The sequence below is a fragment of the Heterodontus francisci genome, chromosome 48 (genome assembly GCF_036365525.1).
Source record: "Heterodontus francisci isolate sHetFra1 chromosome 48, sHetFra1.hap1, whole genome shotgun sequence".
NCBI lineage: Eukaryota > Metazoa > Chordata > Chondrichthyes > Heterodontiformes > Heterodontidae > Heterodontus > Heterodontus francisci.
The window spans coordinates 5,191,698-5,208,926 of record NC_090418.1 but is presented as its reverse complement, the minus strand read 5'-3'; the positions used below and the strand labels follow the sequence as shown (position 1 = coordinate 5,208,926).

The window sequence follows — 17,229 nt, the reverse complement described above, 5'->3', positions numbered from 1 at the left end:
GGGAGTGCTGCCCACCTGAGCTGATGGTAAGGAAAAAGGGGTGCGGGGGAGAAAAGGAAAGTTGCACAATTTGATCTGGGCAGTTTTTATCCCAACTTATTGCAATTAATTGGCCTTTGAGGCGCCATCTTTGATTTTCCCTTTCCCAACCCTTCCGGTGACTTCACCCGCCCGCCACGACGCAAGGCACGCAAGCGGGAGCGTTGTGTGTGACGACATGACGCAATGTACGCACGACGCACGCAGCGCCGGCCTGTGCGCGTTGGCGTGGGTCAGGTGCCCTCCGCAGGAATGTGCCGGAACAGCAGGATGGAAACTTAGCAACCGTGCGGCGCCAGCCAGTGTTTCGCGCTTCTCGTCGCGAAAAACGAAACTCCCCCTCGTACAAATAAGCGGCGGAAAAAAAATGGACGAAATTCGGAGAAGCAACGTTTTGATTCTCTGAACGACTTTCCGTGCCTCCCCGGTTCGGACTTGGTCGAGGCCTTTCCGTCGAGGCTTTCGCCGACTTAAAGTTGAGAGCTTGAGGCGGCGGGGGGGGGGTTAGGTGGGAGGTGAAGGTGGGGTGGCTGTTGTGTGGACGCAGGGCGACGCGAGCCCGAGGCTGTGCGGCCTGGAGTTCACGCCTCCCTCCTCTCGATGGCGCAGGAGGAGCGGATGGAAGTGGATCAGTGCGCTTGCGCGGCGGCCGGCGCTGCTTTGCCGGCAGGTGGTGGGGGAGGGGCGGTGCTGCGCAGATCCAACAGTGCCCCCATGATCAGCAATATCAGGTAACCCAATCAGTCAATCCTCTGTCTAATCTGTGGCTCCATTCAACTGTACACTCAATGAAATGCACCTAAACAGTGACTTACACTTTCAGTGCTGTTTATTTTGAAATTATTACGATATTGGGAGTTATATGCAACTACCAGATGGGACAAAGGAGGGGAGGTCTGCGTTATCATTAGCATTTCGGTAGAGGTGCATCAGTGGGTGTTTGAATTCAATTTTGTGCTTGTCTTGAGCAAAGAGATGTGCTGTTTTCAGGTGGAAGTTTGTCTTTTAAGCCTGAAATAAAAACAAAGTGCTGGAAATACTCATGCAGGTCTGGCAGCATCTGTAGAGAGAGAAAAACAGAGTTAACATTTCAGGTTTCTTTCTCCACAGACACTGCTGAGTATTTCCAGCACTTTCTGTTTTTGTTTCAGATCTGCAGTATTTTGCTTTTTTTTTGTGTCTAAGCCTGTTGCTCTGTGTGGGATGACTGTTGACCCAAACGAGGACAGAAACAGGTTTCCAGCATCTGCAGTATTTTGCTTTTATATTACCCCAACCAGGGTTTGCTTCCCCGAGAATTTAGAAGGTTAAGTAAGGGGTGATTTGATTGTCATTTTCAAGATGTTAAGGGGAACAGATAGGGTAGATTGGGAGGCACTTTCTGCTGGTTGGGGAGTATAAAGAAAGATTTGCATTTATATAGTGCTTTTCACGACCATCAGCTTGACCAAGTGCTTGACTTTTTTGAAGTGTAGTCACCGTTCTAATGTCGGAAATGTGGCAGCTAATTAGTGCAGAGCAAGTTCCCCCACAAACAGCAATGTGATATAATGACCAGATAATCTGATTTTTATGATGTTTGAAGGATAAGTTTTATGATGTTTGAAGGATAAGTATAAGCCAGAACACCGGGAATCTCTCAAATGAAAGTAAAATACTGCGAATGCTGGAAATCTGAGACTGGGGATAACTCCCGTGCTCTTCTTTGAAATAGTGCCTTGGGATCTTTTACATCCATCCAAGCAGGCAGATGGGGCCTCGGTTCAATGTCTTATCCGAAAGATGGCATCTCTGACAGTGCCGCACTCCCTCAGTACTGCACTGGAGTGTCCGTCTTGATTTTAGTGCTGAAGTCCTGGAGTGGGACTTGAAGCTCGAACTTTGTGACTTAGAGGTGAGAGAGTGCGCTACCAACTGAACCACGGCTGACTTTGTTTTTAATCCTTTCACGGGATGTGGGCATCGTTGACAGGCTAACATTTGTTGCCCATCCTAATTTCCCTTAAACTTAGTGGCTTGCTCGGCCATTTCAGAGGGCAGTTAAGAGTCAACCACATTGCTGTGAGTCGGGAGTCACATGTAGGCATGACTGGGTAAGGACGGCAGATTTCCTATCTGAAGGGCATTAGTGAACTGGATGAATTTTTACAGCAATTGATAGTTTCATGGCATCATTACTGAGAATAGCTTTCAATTCCAGAGTTGCCTTTTAATTCTAGATTTTAAAAAAAATATTTATTAATGGTGGGATTTTGTGGCTAATGACATTACCACTACGCCACTGCCTCCCCTTACTCTTCAGACATATTAAAAATGTGATAAGCTGTGTAAGTATAATGTTACAAGGAGTTTTATTCAATTGTGCTGTCATGACATGCCTTTAAAATTAGGGTTGTCACCATTTGGCTGAGTCTAGAACCTTGGGATGGGGATCATGGTTTTTGTTCTGATTTATTTTTAATATGTACTTTTGAAGGTGGTTAATAAGTTGATAACACTGTTGAGAAAAAGTACAAGGATCATTGACTTTTGATAAATAGAGGCATAGAGTGCAAAAGCAAGCGTGTATGCTAAGCCTTTTATTGAACAGTTAGGCCTCAGTAACTGCATTGTGTCCAGTTCTGGGCACCAGCCTTTAGGGAGGATGTCAAGACCTTGAACAAGGTGCAGACGAGATTTTCCAGAATGGTACTAGGTTTAAGGTCATTGCCAAAAGAACCAGAGGGGAGATGAGATTTTTCGTTTAACGCAGCAAATGTTTGTGATTTGGAACGCGCTGCCTGAAAGGGCGATGGAAGCAGATTTAATGGTAACTTTCAAAAGGGAATTGGATAAATACTTGAACAGGAGAAATTTGCAAGCGTGGGGCAAGAGCAGGGGAATGGGACTAATTGGATAACTCTTTCAAAGAGCTGGCACAGGCATGATGGGCCGAACGGCCACCTCCTGTGCTGTTTGACTTGTTCATGGGTTGTGAGTAATTCCAGTAAGGCTACATTTATTGCCCATAGCTCGCTGTTCTAAGAATGTGGTAGAATCACTGCTGTCCTTGGTGCCCCCTCTTTAGGAATGGTAGCATCGTGGTTAAGCTATTGGACTAGTAATAAACTAGGTATAGACTAGTGATACAGAGACCAGGAGTTCAAATGTCACCATGAGAGCTCTGAGAGTTTAATTCTCTGTAAATAAATCCGCAGTAAAAAGCTAGTATCAGTAATGGTGAACATGAAATGACTGGATTGCTGTAAAAACCAATTCACTCATCTCCTTTAGGGAAGGAAATCTGCTGTCTTTATCCGGTCTGGCCTACGTGTGACTCTAGACCCACAACAATGTGGCTGACTCTTAACTGCCTTTTGAAATAGCCTAGCAAACCTCTCAGCAAAAGGAAATTAGGGAGGGCAATAAATACTGGCCTTGCCAGCGGCGGCCACATAAATGAATTAAAAAGAGGTACCAGATAGAGAATTTGAAGAGAGTGCATTTCAGAAGTCCTTCATTTGATGTGAAGTATTTTGAGATGTCCTGAGGTGAGGAAATGCACAACGTAAAGACACATTCGTTTTTTACTTCCTTTACATGTCGCAGTCAGGACGGTGCATGTACTTGGAGGGGAGCTTGTACATAGCCCATGATACTTTGCTGTTCGCATTCTCAATAGTGGTGATCATGGGATTGGGAGGTACTGATGAAGTACTGGAAAATAGCAAATGTAACTCCTTTATTCACAAAGGGAGGGAGACAGAAAGCAGGAAACTACAGGCCAGTTAGCATAACATCTGTCTTAGGGAAAATGTTATAAGCTATTATTAAAGATGTTATAGCAGGGCACTTAGAAAAATTGAAGGTAATCAGGCAGAGTCAACATGGTTTTGTTAAAGGGATATCATGTTTAATCAATTTATTGGAGACATTTGAGGGGGTTAACATGTGCTGTGGATAAAGGAGAACCGGTGGATGTATTGTACTTAGATTTCCAGAAGGCATTTGATAAGGTACCACATCAAAGGTTATTGCAAAAAATAAAATCTCATGGTGTAGGGGATAACATATTGGCATTAATAGGTAGGAAAGTAGGTTGTGAAGAAGACATAAGGAGGCTACAAAGGGATATAGATAGGTTAAGTGAGTGGGCAAAAATCTGGCAGATGGAGTATAATGTGGGAAAATATGAAGTTGCCCACTTTGGCAGGAAGAATAACAAACAAGCATATTATCTAAATGGTGAGTGATTGCAGAGCTCTGAGATGCAGAGGGATTTGGGTGTCCTAGTGCTTGAATCTCAAAAGGTTAGTATGCAGGTACAGCAGCGGAAGCAGAGTCTTTGAATATGTTTAGATAGATTCTTGATGAGGAAGGGGGTGAAAGGTTATTGGGGATAGGTTGTAATGTGGAGAAATCAGTTCAGCTATGAACTTATTGGATGGCGGAGCAGGCTCGAGGGGTCGAATGACCTACTCCTGATTCGTCAGTTTGTATGTAAACTTGATGAGCTTCTGCTCTGTGTCCTGTAAGATATCTTAGATATCTTAGTTATCTTAGAGATACAGCACTGAAACAGGCCCTTCGGCCCACTGAGTCTGTGCCGACCATCAACCACCCATTTACACTAATCCTACACTAATTCCATATTCCTATCACATCCCCATCTGTCCCTATATTTCCCTACCACCTACCTATACTAGGGGCAATTTATAATAACCAATTTACCTATCAACCTGCAAGTCTTTGGCATGTGGGAGGAAACCGGAGCACCCGGAGGAAACCCACGCAGACACAGGGAGAACTTGCAAACTCCACACAGGCAGTACCCAGAACTGAACCCGGGTCGCCGGAGCTGTGAGGCTGCGGTGCTAACCACTGCGCCACTGTGCCGCCATAGGATTAGTATAAATTAGTATAAATGGGTGGTGTTGGTTGGCACAGACTCGGTGGGCCGAAGGGCCTGTGTCAGTGCTGTATCTCTAATAATAATAAAGTCCAACCCAGCCAATTACCGCCCCATTAGTCTACTCTCAATCATCAGTAAAGTGATGGAAGGTGTCATCAACAGTGTCTGTTGATGAAAATTAATTGAAAGGTTCTGACTTGGAATTTAGAAGTTTTTGCACAGTGCATTCCCAAACTGGAAGAGTGGAAGTAGAGATTAAAATTCTAATTTTTTTATTCTATATGATGGAACTTTACTGATGGTTCAGTGGATAAATAGACTGAGTGGAATGGTATTGAACTGTTTAGTCCCTGTTCTTCAATTTGCTGATGATACAAAGCTAGGTGGGAATGTAAGCTGTGAGGAGGACACAAAAGAGCCTGCAAAGACAGGTAAAGTGAGTGGGCAACAAGTGTCAGATGGAGTATAATGTGGGGAAGTGTGAGGTTATTCACTTTGGTAGTAAGAATAGAGAAGCAGAACATTTTTAAAAGGCGTGAAACTTTCAAATTCTGATGCTCAGAGGAACACACAGTTAGCATGCAGGTACAGCAAGCAATTAGGAAGGCAAATGGCAAGGTGATTGGATTACAAGAATAAGGAAGTCTTGCTACAGTTGTATAGGGCTTTGGTAAGACCACACCTGGACTACAGTGTGCAGTTTTGGTTTCTATATCTAAGGAAGGATATCCTTGTGTTGGAGGCAATATAGCGAAGCTTCATTAAATTGGCTCCTGGATGAGAGGGTTGACCTGTTATGAGAGGCTGAGTAAATTGGGCCTATACTCTCTGGAGCTTAGAAGAATGAGAGGCGATCTCATTGAAGCATACAAGATTCCGAAGGGGCTTGACAGGGTAGACACTGACAGGTTGCTTCCCCTCACTGGGGAATCCAGAACATTGGGGCACAATCTCAGGATAAAGGGGTCGGTCATTTCGGACTGAAATGAAAAATTTCTTCACTCTGAGGGTTGTGAATCTTTGGAATTTTCTACCCCAGAGGGTTGTGGATGCTTCATTGTTGAGTATATTCAAGGCGGCAATAGATAGATTTTTAGTCTCTCGGAATCGAGAGATATGGGACGCTGGTAACAAAGTGAAATTACAGCAGAAGATCAGCCATGATCTTATTAAATGGCAGACAAGGCCGAGGGGCTGAATGGCCTCTTCCTGTGCCCAAGTTCCTAATTTATTAAGTAAGCTCCTTGACCTGTTGGAGTGTGTAATAACAAACTTTCATGTTTAGAGCACATTAAGTGCAATTTATCTCTGAAGGTCAGATGACATAAATCATAAGATCTTTGATCTCTTACCAACTCCAAGAATAAAATATGATCTTTGCATTCATTCTCTTCAGTCCGTTTTCTGTTTTAGTTTCTCTTCTAGGCCTGACACCAGTAGGAGCTGAAAGAGTCGGTCGGCTGTTTACCAGCTTCAAGGCTGTGCTGCTCGTCAGCTTAGTTGCCCATTCTTTATAGAACATAGAACAGTACAGCACAGTACAGGCCCTTCGGCCCACGATGTTGTGCCGAACATTTAACCTACTCCAAGATCAAACTAACTACCTACCCTTCACTCTACTATCATCCATGTACCTATCCAAGAGTCACTTAAATGCCCCTAATGTATCTGCTTCTACTACCACCGCTGGCAGCGCATTCCACGCACCCTCCACTCTCTGTGTAAAGAACCTACCTCTGACATCTCCCCGAAACCTTCCTCCAATCACCTTAAAATTATGCCCCCTGGTGATAGCCCTTTCCATCCTGGGAAAAAGTCTCTGACTATCCACTCTATCTATGCCTCTTATCATCTTGTACCCCTCTATCAAGTCACCTCTCGCCCTTCTTCGCTCCAATGAGAAAAGCCCTAGCTCCCTCAATCTTTCTTCGTAGGACATGCCCTCCAGTCCAGGCAGCATCCTGGTAAATCTCTGCACCCTCTCTAAAGCTTCCACATCCTTCCTATAATGAGGCAACCAGAACTGAACACAATATTCCGAGTGTGGTCTAACCAGTGCTTTATAGAGCTGCAGCATAACCTCGTGGCTCTTAAACTCAATCCCCCTGTTAATGAAAGCCAACACACCATACGCCGCCTTAACAACCCTATCAACTTGGGTGGCAACTTTGAGCGATCTATGGACATTGACCCCAAGATCCCTCTGTTCCTCCACACTACCAAGAATCCTGTCTTTAAACCTGTATTCCGCATTCAAATTCGACCTTCCAAAATGAATCACTTCACACTTTTCCAGGTTGAACTCCATCTGCCACTTCTCAGCCCAGCTCTGCATCCTGTCAATGTCCCGTTGCAACCTATAACAGCCTTCCACACTATCCACAACTCCAGCAACCTTCGTGTCATCGGCAAACTTGCTAACCCAGCCTTCCACATCCTCATCCAAGTCATTTATAAAAATCACAAAGAGCAGAGGTCCCAGAACAGATCCTTGTGGAACACCACTGGTCACCGAGCTCCATGCTGAAATTCTTTCCATCTACTACCACCCTCTGACTTCTATGGGCCAGCCAATTTTGTATCCAGACAGCCAGCTTTCCCTGAATCCCATGCTTCCTTACTTTCCGAACTTAGTGAGTGATGGCAGGCAATTTAATTGCATGGGGCAGCTGGGTCCAATCCATTCCCCAACCGACAGCTACACTATCCATTAGGTGGTTAGGGGCAGGTCACTGGATAATCAAGTATTGCAGCCCTACCGTGTCAGCCGTGACTCAGTTGGTCGCAGTCTTGCCTCTGAGCCAGAAAGTTGCAGATTCAATTTCCAGGCAAGAGACTTGAGCACAAAAATCTCTGCTGACAATCCCAGTGCAGTACTCAGAGAATGATACACTGTTGGGGGTGCCCTCTTTTGGATAAGAAGTTAAACTGAGGCGCCGTCTATCCTCTCGTGGATGTAAAAAGAGCCCATGGCAGTACTTCAAAGAAGTGAAGGCGAGTGCTTCCCGTTGTCTTGGAGCCAATATTTATCCATCGACCGATATCACAGTGAATGGGGATCTTAGTGTTTGACTTGTGGGGGAGATCAAAACTCAGGGTCATAAATAACTCACAAATCCAACAGGGAATTCAGGAAAAGCTTCTTTACCCAGAGAGTGATGAGAATGTGGAACTCGGAGTAGTTCAGGCAAATAGTATTTATAAGGGGAAGTTAGATAAACACATCAGGGAGAAAGGAATAGAAGATTATGCTGATAGGGGTAGAAGAGTAGGAGTGGGAGGAGGCTCGTGTGGAGTATAAAGACTGGCATGGACCGGTTGGGCTGAATGACCTGTTTCTGTGTAATGTAGTACGGTGGGTGGGGAAGCATGAGCATTGGTAAAGTGGGGCATTATGGAGTTGCACAGAAACTTGGGGTTTGCAGGCACAAGAGATGGGGACATTTTAGGGATCAGCAACAAGGAGTGGGGGAATATAGGATTTCATTGTAATGGGGCAAAAGCAGATCCTGGGGGGGTCGGTGGGGGGTATTGCTATTTTAAAAATAGCCCCAATCTTTCCATTCTTTCTTTGTAATTCTTTTTCATTGTACTAGTCAGCAGCCTAAAATCTGTTCTGTACTCTATTATGCTGTTTGAGTTTGTGTAGTATGAAGCCTAAAACTGCAGACAGTACTTAACCATGTTCTAAGGTTTTTAAAAAATTCTCTCTGATGTGATATAACGTCTCTAACTTCATTTTAAGCACTTCAAAATGTGGAAGGTCAGCACTGTGCAATGGAACACTTTCCATTTCAGGTGCCCAGCATCAGGTAGACAAATACTGTCAGCTCCATGTGCCTCACTCCCAACCTCAACTTTATGCACCAGTGTGGCATCTTTCTATTTTCCCACACTGCAACAACCATCCTGTGGCTTCTCCAAGTGGTGTTAAATTAGGGACTTTAGTATGAGGCGGTTTTAAAAAGAGTTACAGGGTAGTTTGGAGGTGTTTAAAATTATTAAGGGACTGTGCAGGGTAGATAGAAACAGATTGCATCATTTTGGGGAGGGTTTAGAACAAGGGGACATATAGATATAATAAACTAGAAAGATTTAGGACAGAGCAGGCAAAACTTTTTTTACATGGAAGATTGTGAGGCTGTGGAATGCACTTTTGAAATTAGTGATTGAAACAGAGACTCATGTTATAGTTTAAGACTTAAGAAAGGGCAATAAGGAAACAGGATGGACACATGAGAAGTGCTTGTGTGGAGGATAAACACCAGAACGGATGGTTGGTTCGGGTGGTCTGTTTACTTCCATTGGCTGCCCAAACTCTACGGGGAACCATTATCTCATCAGTCTAGTTAACTTCCTTCATCTCTACAGCCCTCCATGTTCTCTGTGTTCCTCCCATCTGGCCTCTGGTGTAACCCTCCCCTTCCTTCGCTCCACCATTGGCGGCCATGCATTCAGCTGCCTGGGCCCCAAGCTCAGGAATTCCCTCTCTAAATCTCTCCATCTTTCTACCCCTCTCTTTCTCTCCATCTTAAAACCTACCTCTTTAGCCAAGCTTTTGTCCAACTGTCCTAATATGTCCTTATGTAGCTCGGTGCCAAATTTTCTCTGATTATACTCCTGGAAGTGCCTTTAGTGCTATACTCCAGTAAAGGCGTTGTATAAATGCAAATTGTTGTTGACTGGGTTTGAACCCAGTTCCCACAGGTGAAAGGTTATTGTCTAACCTAATGTATCACCGTGGTTGATCTGATCTCCACTTGAGCGCTATGAAAATACAGTTGCAGTTGTTCTGACATACACGTGAAGATCAGCCAGGCGGGCAGAGCTGCTGGAGGGTTGCCAATGGCTTTGGTGTGAGGGAAACCTGGCAAAATAAGTGTCTGCTCAGATGGAGTCTCGTTCATTTCTGAACTCGCCATTGCGGTTTCTCCAGCCCCCCCACAGGAAACGATTTGGCTCTTGCCAGGTCCAGGATTGTCGATGAGCAGTCCGATTGGAAATCAGGCTGATTGCCATCAGCTCCCAGTCTTGGATTCCGATCGGGAGGCATCCGTGTTTGGAACATTCTGTACTGGCTGCGCATGCAGCAGCTGTTAATTTAATTCTCTCCGTAGAGAAGAAGCGGACCAGAATCTGTGTTGGCTTTTTCTTTGTTTAGGAAGGCACTGTCTCTTTCCGGGGGTACAGTTCTACAGTAACCAGCGGCTGTCTGGCCATTCCTCATGAGTGATCCTCGACGGTGAGTGTTAGTGAGCTGTTTGGCCACAGGCAGCAGCACAGCCAACTTCAGTCGTCATCCTGTCCTTTCCTCACCCATTATTTCCAACAGGGGTCATGGGATGGAAATCCAGAGCTGGAATCCTGTCGGACATTTCTGCTGCCTTAACTTAGGAGCATTGTGACCAACTGTAGTGGCCCCTACCTGGGCTGATACAGGCTTGACTACACGCACCAGGGACCAAAGCTGGCACCAGCTTGACTTGTACCTTACGTGGCACTGCAGTTATGAACCAAACAATATCTGAGTTGCTGAGTGTGTTCTCCTGCCAGTAAATAGCAGTAGTCCGTGCCAGGAACATTCCTTGACTGAGCAGTCCTGCTTCATGAGTTACATATGGCAGATGGTATGCCTGGTGGAGGCTCAGACTTGTGACCTTGTGTGTTCCAGGGTTGACCCTTTGACTGTTTGACCTGTGCATGTCTAAACTGCGCCACTGGGGTGGTCCCAACTTAATTGTGAGACTATAAAATAGGTTGCGTGTTCTTGGAGTAAGAGCGGTAGTGCACTATGATTAGAACTTGAAATTGATGCACAACATTAGCAATGGTGACAATACTTAGCAATTTTCTAAAAATATGAATCCTCCAATTTTTATCAAAGAGTGAAAATCTGGCACACTCTGTGAGTTTGTCTCAGCTGCTGTGGGCCTTATAAGTAAGGATCCCTCCAAGCGTGCAATATACATGCCTGAGCTTTGCACAGCATGTTAGCTTTTACTATAGTGAACACACACTATCAGACAGCACCAAGAAAGTGTTGGTTAAAGTTGGGTAACTGGGAAATGTTTACTTGTTTATTATATCTGTCTTACTGTCCTGTATATGTGATATGTCTCAATATTTGTGACAAAATACAATGGGACTGGTCCAAAACAAGCACGCAGTATTTTGGCTTACGCACATTGACACTGTGAAAACAGTAAGGGCCTTTTTGAATCCTTGGTGAAAGCGCTGGCTAATCTCTCTCACTCAATTACTTCTTACAGCGACTCGTCACCAGTGTTTCAGCCAACCTCGCTCCGATGTCGGAGGAGCAGTGCCTCTGTAAACCTCAGCTGCCCAAGCTCGGTAAGTAATGGAAGGCAGCACTGTTTCCCCACCACTTAACATAGGCCTCAATTCCACCCCCATTTCGGTCACCAGCTTGACTTAAATATTCTGGGGCTTGAAATCTCCTTTTTGGACGGATCAAAATGTTTTGGTTTGTGTTTTCTTTATTTTTTGCCACTCAGCCAGTAACTGGGGAATTTTCAGTTTATATTCCTGAGTAATTTAGTTTCAGTTTTATGAGCAAACAATTAATTCTGTTATACTCGAGATTCATTTAGTGCCATTAAAGTGGGAAAATGTCTTGAGACATTTCCCAGGAACATAGTTGGACAAAAATTTGACGCCAAGCAAGAGATGTTGTTAGGACTAAAAGCTTGGTGAAATTAATTTTTAAGGAGGCTCTTTGAGGAGAGACAGATATGTTCTGTGAATTCCAGCGCTTAGGGCCTAGAAGACTAAAGGCACAGCAGCCTTCAGTGGGCTGCAGAGACTGGGGATGCGCGAGGATGAGTTGGAGGGCTGCAGAGTTCTGGTGGGGTTATAGGTCTGGAGGAGGCTGCAGTAAAGGCCGGCTCGGGTATGAAATTGAAACCCGACCCAGGCACATCCAGCCCAAACCTGACCAAGGCCTGAGTCCTTTGATTTTTTCCCACCCCTGATCTGACCTGACTACCGTAATAAAGTTAATCATATCAAACAGGTTATTGTGCTTTACCTTGTCTAAATGTTGTGATCCTCTGTTCTGGCAGCACGTTTCCCACCTTGACGTACTGGCTGAATGTTCAAATTTTTAAGATTACATCCCTCCCTGAGCAAGGCAGCACTGTGTCCACGTCCAGCCCAGCCTGACCCGAGCCCGAATGCCGGACCCGGAAGAGAGACCCGACATGTCGTCAGGTCTGGTTGGGTTCGGGTCAGTAGCCATGCTTTAGGCTGCAGAGATAGAGAGGCAAGGCCATGGGGAGTCTTTGATCACGAGGATGAGAATTTTAATTCCTTTGAGCCACAGACCAGCGTGTTACCAGCTAAATTAAGCTGATGTAATACTCCAAAACTGTTCGTTCTGTAAACTGAGCTGATTACTTGTGGGAGCTTTGCCATGCTTTTTATTGTCTTCAGATATTTTAGGACTTTGCTTAAGCTCTGACGCGTATCTACTGGTTTTCTACATTACAACAGTGACTACACTTCTTATAAAAAAAAAATGTACTTAATTGGCTGTAAAGTGCTTTGGGCCATGAGGTCATGAAAGGTGCTATAAAAACGCAAATCTTTTTGTTCTATCGCGTCCGAGCACCAAGCCCCGTCTGCAGCTGAGAGCAGCCAACCAATTTTCTGTCGGCCCCTTCCCCCGCAGTGTTTTGTTAGTGAGCAGTGCTGAGGGGTGTGCAAAGGTTGTCGGAGGCTGATTCTCTGGGATTGGTTTTTTACCCCCAACCCCTCCCTTTCAGAAAATGCCAGGCTCTGGTTGCCAGCCTGTCACCATACTTCAGAACAATAATGTGCAGAATCAGATGGAGGGAGGTAGATCCGTTGCTCAGTGCTGACAAAAAAACATATTTAACCAACTTCTGAATGCTGTTAGACCTCCTGTGGTGTTGCTGCTGGTGAGTTGAAGGTTACAGTGTTTTATTAAGGACTGGAGCATTATAACTTGTAAAGCACCACATATGCTAAGCCTTGATTATAAAATTCTTATCCTTGTGTTCAAATCCCTCCAAGGCCCTCCCTTTCTCTGTAACCTCCTACAACCCTCCGAGAACTCTGTGTTCCTCCAGTTCTGGATTCTTGCGCATCCCTGATTTCCTTCTCTTCAGCTTTGGCGGCCAAGCCTTTATCCGCCTGGGCCGTAAGCTCTGGAATTCCCTCCCTAAACCTCTCCGCCGCTCTCCTTTAAGATGCTGCTTAAAATCTACCTCTATGGCCAAGCTTTTGGCCACCTGCCTTAATATTTCCTTATGTGCCTTGGTGTTAAATTTTTTTGGGTGTCCCTGTAATGTGCCTTGGGGCGTTTTACTGCGTTTAATGCGCTATATAAATGTAATTTGTTGCTGCCAAAGTGACCCTTGCGTGACCTTTTAGGAGAACAGATTTCAAATCTTATATGAAGCATAAAGCACTGCCCCTCAAGCAGGAAGTTTTAAATATAGGGAGTTGGCTGATGCAGATAATCCACCCACCCCCGCTAAAATTACTTTTTGACAGTGGGTCATGGAGACATTTAAAACAAAAAATTGGTGTTGACGACAGTCATAGCAGCTGGCACCTCCAGGGTTTGTCATAAATAAAGTCCCAGGACAATAGGGGCCTGAGTTTGACAAAATCCAGGCCTTTAGCTTAGTTGCAATTACAATCTGAATGTGAATTTTTAATGTTTGCAGTTACTTTAAGCATTCAGTTGTAACTATTTTTATTGAATTGGGACAAGTGACTTACACTTGGGTGTCTTCTGGAAGTAGTATTTCCACAGTGCACGGGCAGCAATCAGTGTGGAAACTCATGGAATATAGTGTCGCACCAAATTACTTGCCCTATCCACACTAAGAGTTGTTTTTCAACCTGGCTAAGCTTTCAGTTGGTGTGGATGTGTAACGGCTGGCTTCCATGGGTGTGCATTGCGATTCGCAGGCCTGACTGGTACATGCTAATCGCCCATGTGGGTTAGTGCCGAATCAGAGGAGACGGGGACTTCACAATCAGACATTCCAAAAGGTACATCCTTGTTTAGTTGGGATTCTTGGAAAAGTGTTCGAGGAAAAAGAGGGAAATTGTCCCAGTGTTGGCTGGCCAACCCAACCAGGGTAAACAACGTGGAGACTGGGAACTCTTACTCGTGTGCAATGCACAGGAGTGCAGGAAGGGAAACCATCTGATGTGTTTTGCTCAGTTCATTTTTGCCTGGATTTCATGTTCAAATCCCACTTCATTTCACAGCTGCTCGGCAGAACAGAGATTCCACACTTTAGCTTGTTATGTAAACTCTCAATATTCAGGTCAATTTCCAATTAGTAACACAATGAGCGAGTTGAATGATGGACTTTGTTTTTCTTTGCTCCCCTCCCCTCGCCATTCCAGTCTTTCCCACTGTCACCATTCCGAACCTTCAGCAGCCGGATTGACCAGATTAGGCAGGTAAGGCTTACCTCGTGGTATCGGTGCCTTAAACTCAGTCGAATGTATTGTGTCAGTGTTGTCCTATTAAGGTTTCCTCCATAGTCTCGGTGTCTGTGCTAGTTGTGCCTTTGGGTCAACTGCTTAGCCACATGACAGTGTTATTGTCACCAGATGCATTACATAGAATGTACATCAGTGAAACAGGCCATTCGGGCCAGCCCAACTGGTCCATGCCAGTGTTTATGCTCCACACGAGCCTTCTCCCACCCTCCTTCATCTCACCCTATCGGCATATCCTAATACTGATTTTAGAATTATTCTCTCTTGAGGAGTAAGATAGATCAATGTTGTATAACTTTTGTACCTATAGTCAAGTACAGGAAATTCCCTGATTATTCCCTCTAACTTGGAAGTACTTGTATGATTGCATACATGGAGTTGGTTAAAATGGGCTGGGCAGTAAAGCACAGATGTTTTAAAGCTCTGAAATCTTCTCATTTTTTGCCATTCTGGCCTTATGCTATGGGATCAGATGAGGAACCCTTCACAACCAATCATTTGCATTTCTGTACGTTAGGTGTAGGATCACATGAATATTCGTTAATAATCAAACTGGAATTAATTATACCAAAATATATTAAATAGCCAATAGACTTTCTGCAATTTAATACAGATACAACCATACAATGGTACAAGAACATACATAGGAACAAGAGTGGACCAGGCTCAAACTCCACTTTCCCGCACAATCCTTATATCTCTTGATTCCCTTAGTATCCAGAGAGTCTAATGGAACTTCATTGTTTTACATTTTTGATCTGTTGAATAAGAAGAAGAAAAAGGGGATTACACGCGATCTTGGGTAATGGCACATTACAGAACGCATGTCAGATTACAAGCTGACAATGCATATTATTAGCTCAGCACGTTTGAGTGGCAGCGTTCATTGGAAGGGGTCTTGATTCGAGGCAAGAAGGGTGGGACTGAATGCAATGCTGGGCATTGTGTTTGGATGCACATTAAGTGCAAAAAAATTAACCATGCTTCACTTGGATTTATCCACCACCATAGCACAAGTAAGATGTCTCCAGTGGCAGAGGTTGCTACGCACAGATGTAAAAGGCAGTTGCTTGTTATGTTTCAGGAGGAGAGTATGGATGTGATGAATCGAGAGACTGCACATGAAAGGTGAGTTTGACATTTGGAACTTTATGCTCTCTGCCCACTTTATTTAAATCCTTGGTTGCTAAAGACACCTTTGGTGGTGTCTCAATTGGAGTTTGCGCTTACCTCCAATTTCCCCCTTCCCAGTTTTCATCCCCTCCCCCATTCTTCAATGTGCTGAGTGGTGCTGGGGTAAGGCTCTCTGGTCATAGAATGGTACAGCACAGAAGTAGGCCATTCAGCCCATCGCACCTCTGCCAGCTCCTTAAAACCCACTCCCCATAACCCCGCAGTGTTTTCCTTTTCAAGCATTCATGCAATTCCCTTTTGAAAGTTATCATTGAATCTGCTTCCACCGCCCTTTCAGGCAGTGCATTCCTGATCATAGCAACTCGCTGCGTAAAATAAATTATATCACCAAGAGCCTTGCCCAAGTAGCCATTCTTCAAGTGAGACCCTTGATGGTGTGATTTGTCAGGCTACTTTTGTTTTCCATCTTTCCTAACCTCCAGTCTCTGCTGCTGCCCGGCTCGGCACACTCGACACAAACTGGGATTGAACCTGGGCTCACGTGGTGTCTGTAATCTCAGCATCAGGAGGCAGCACACTTCCTAAGTGGGGCGTACTGTATATATTAGCCTCCCTGTTTGGAGTTGAGTATGTGGGGGTTTTTATCTTGTACGTGGGGGGTGTTTATCTTTTACGTGGGTCATATCTTCCCTCAGCTGCCCCTCTTGGTGGAGCAGTTACTCCACAGACTCCACCTGGCAGCAGCTGCAAACCAGCGTCCCCCTATCAGTTGTTCCTCTACTCCTCCACACTCTGATACTTAAATGGCAACTTCCACTCTCTGCATGTACGCACACACTCCTGCTGTTGACGTACAATTGGAGGGAATCCAGCAGATGGATACAAGGCGAGAGGAGGGCGTACTGTGGGAGAGCTGCTATATCACAATGATCAGGGAAGCAGCTGATAGGAATGTGCCAGTTCAAATGGGAAACAGTTGGGAAGAAAGTATGTTTTTGGATACATTGGGAGTCTGTATTTTGGTGAATACTATTTAGAATATTTTGTGGGTAGGGGGTGGTTTATGGTTGCCTTACTCATGGTTGTTTGGTGTTGAATTTTTGGAGAATCCTACGTACTGTCTGCACAGAAATTGGCATTTCTCAGTGCTTTTTAGAATGGCTTGACTGAACAGTTTGATAATGTTGTGTGAAACTCCCCCCGGTGTGTTGCATGTAATTCAATTCCACTGTTGCAAATGGGAATTACTGTCACTCATCTTAAATGGATAAAGCACACTGACACATTTATTCTTGAACATACTTGAAGACATCTGCTGCTTTCTGCAGTGAGCTTGGGCATATTGGTGCATTTGTTGCTCAGTGATGTGATTGTTCGTCTAAAAATGCCACAGACTTGTGCCTCTTCCAGCCTCTTTAGTTGACTTGCTCTTCAATTTCGGGGAGATGCACAGGTTTTAAGGGTTGTTGCTGCTTTAAGTATGGACCACACTCTCTTTTTAAGTGATGTCTGGAATTGTTTAAAGTCAAAATTGGACGGTATTCCAGTCCGGTTGTTGTGGGGAGGAATTAGTGAGTGAGAACTTTGAGGTTTTCGATTAGTTTTAGTTAGTGTAGGTGAAGTCTGCACTCGCTGATTCCATTTGTACTCTCTATCTG

At 44.7% G+C, this 17,229-nt stretch overlaps 1 protein-coding gene across 3 annotated transcripts in view; it reads left to right on the top strand.

Annotated features, from left to right (window-relative positions):
- Positions 1-540: 540 nt before the first annotated feature.
- LOC137357387 (P2R1A-PPP2R2A-interacting phosphatase regulator 1-like) overlaps positions 541-17,229 on the top strand; it is a 34,833-nt gene continuing 18,144 nt past the window's right edge. The window contains exons 1-4 of one of the 3 annotated variants that reach the window (XM_068023694.1): positions 541-770; positions 11,200-11,281; positions 14,339-14,395; positions 15,522-15,565. In XM_068023694.1, coding sequence (XP_067879795.1) covers positions 640-770; positions 11,200-11,281; positions 14,339-14,395; positions 15,522-15,565 — 314 coding nt within the window. In that variant the 5' untranslated portion in view covers positions 541-639. The remainder of the gene's footprint in view (positions 771-11,199; positions 11,282-14,338; positions 14,396-15,521; positions 15,566-17,229) is intronic. The other 2 variants (XM_068023693.1, XM_068023695.1) reach the window with 2 other exon arrangements.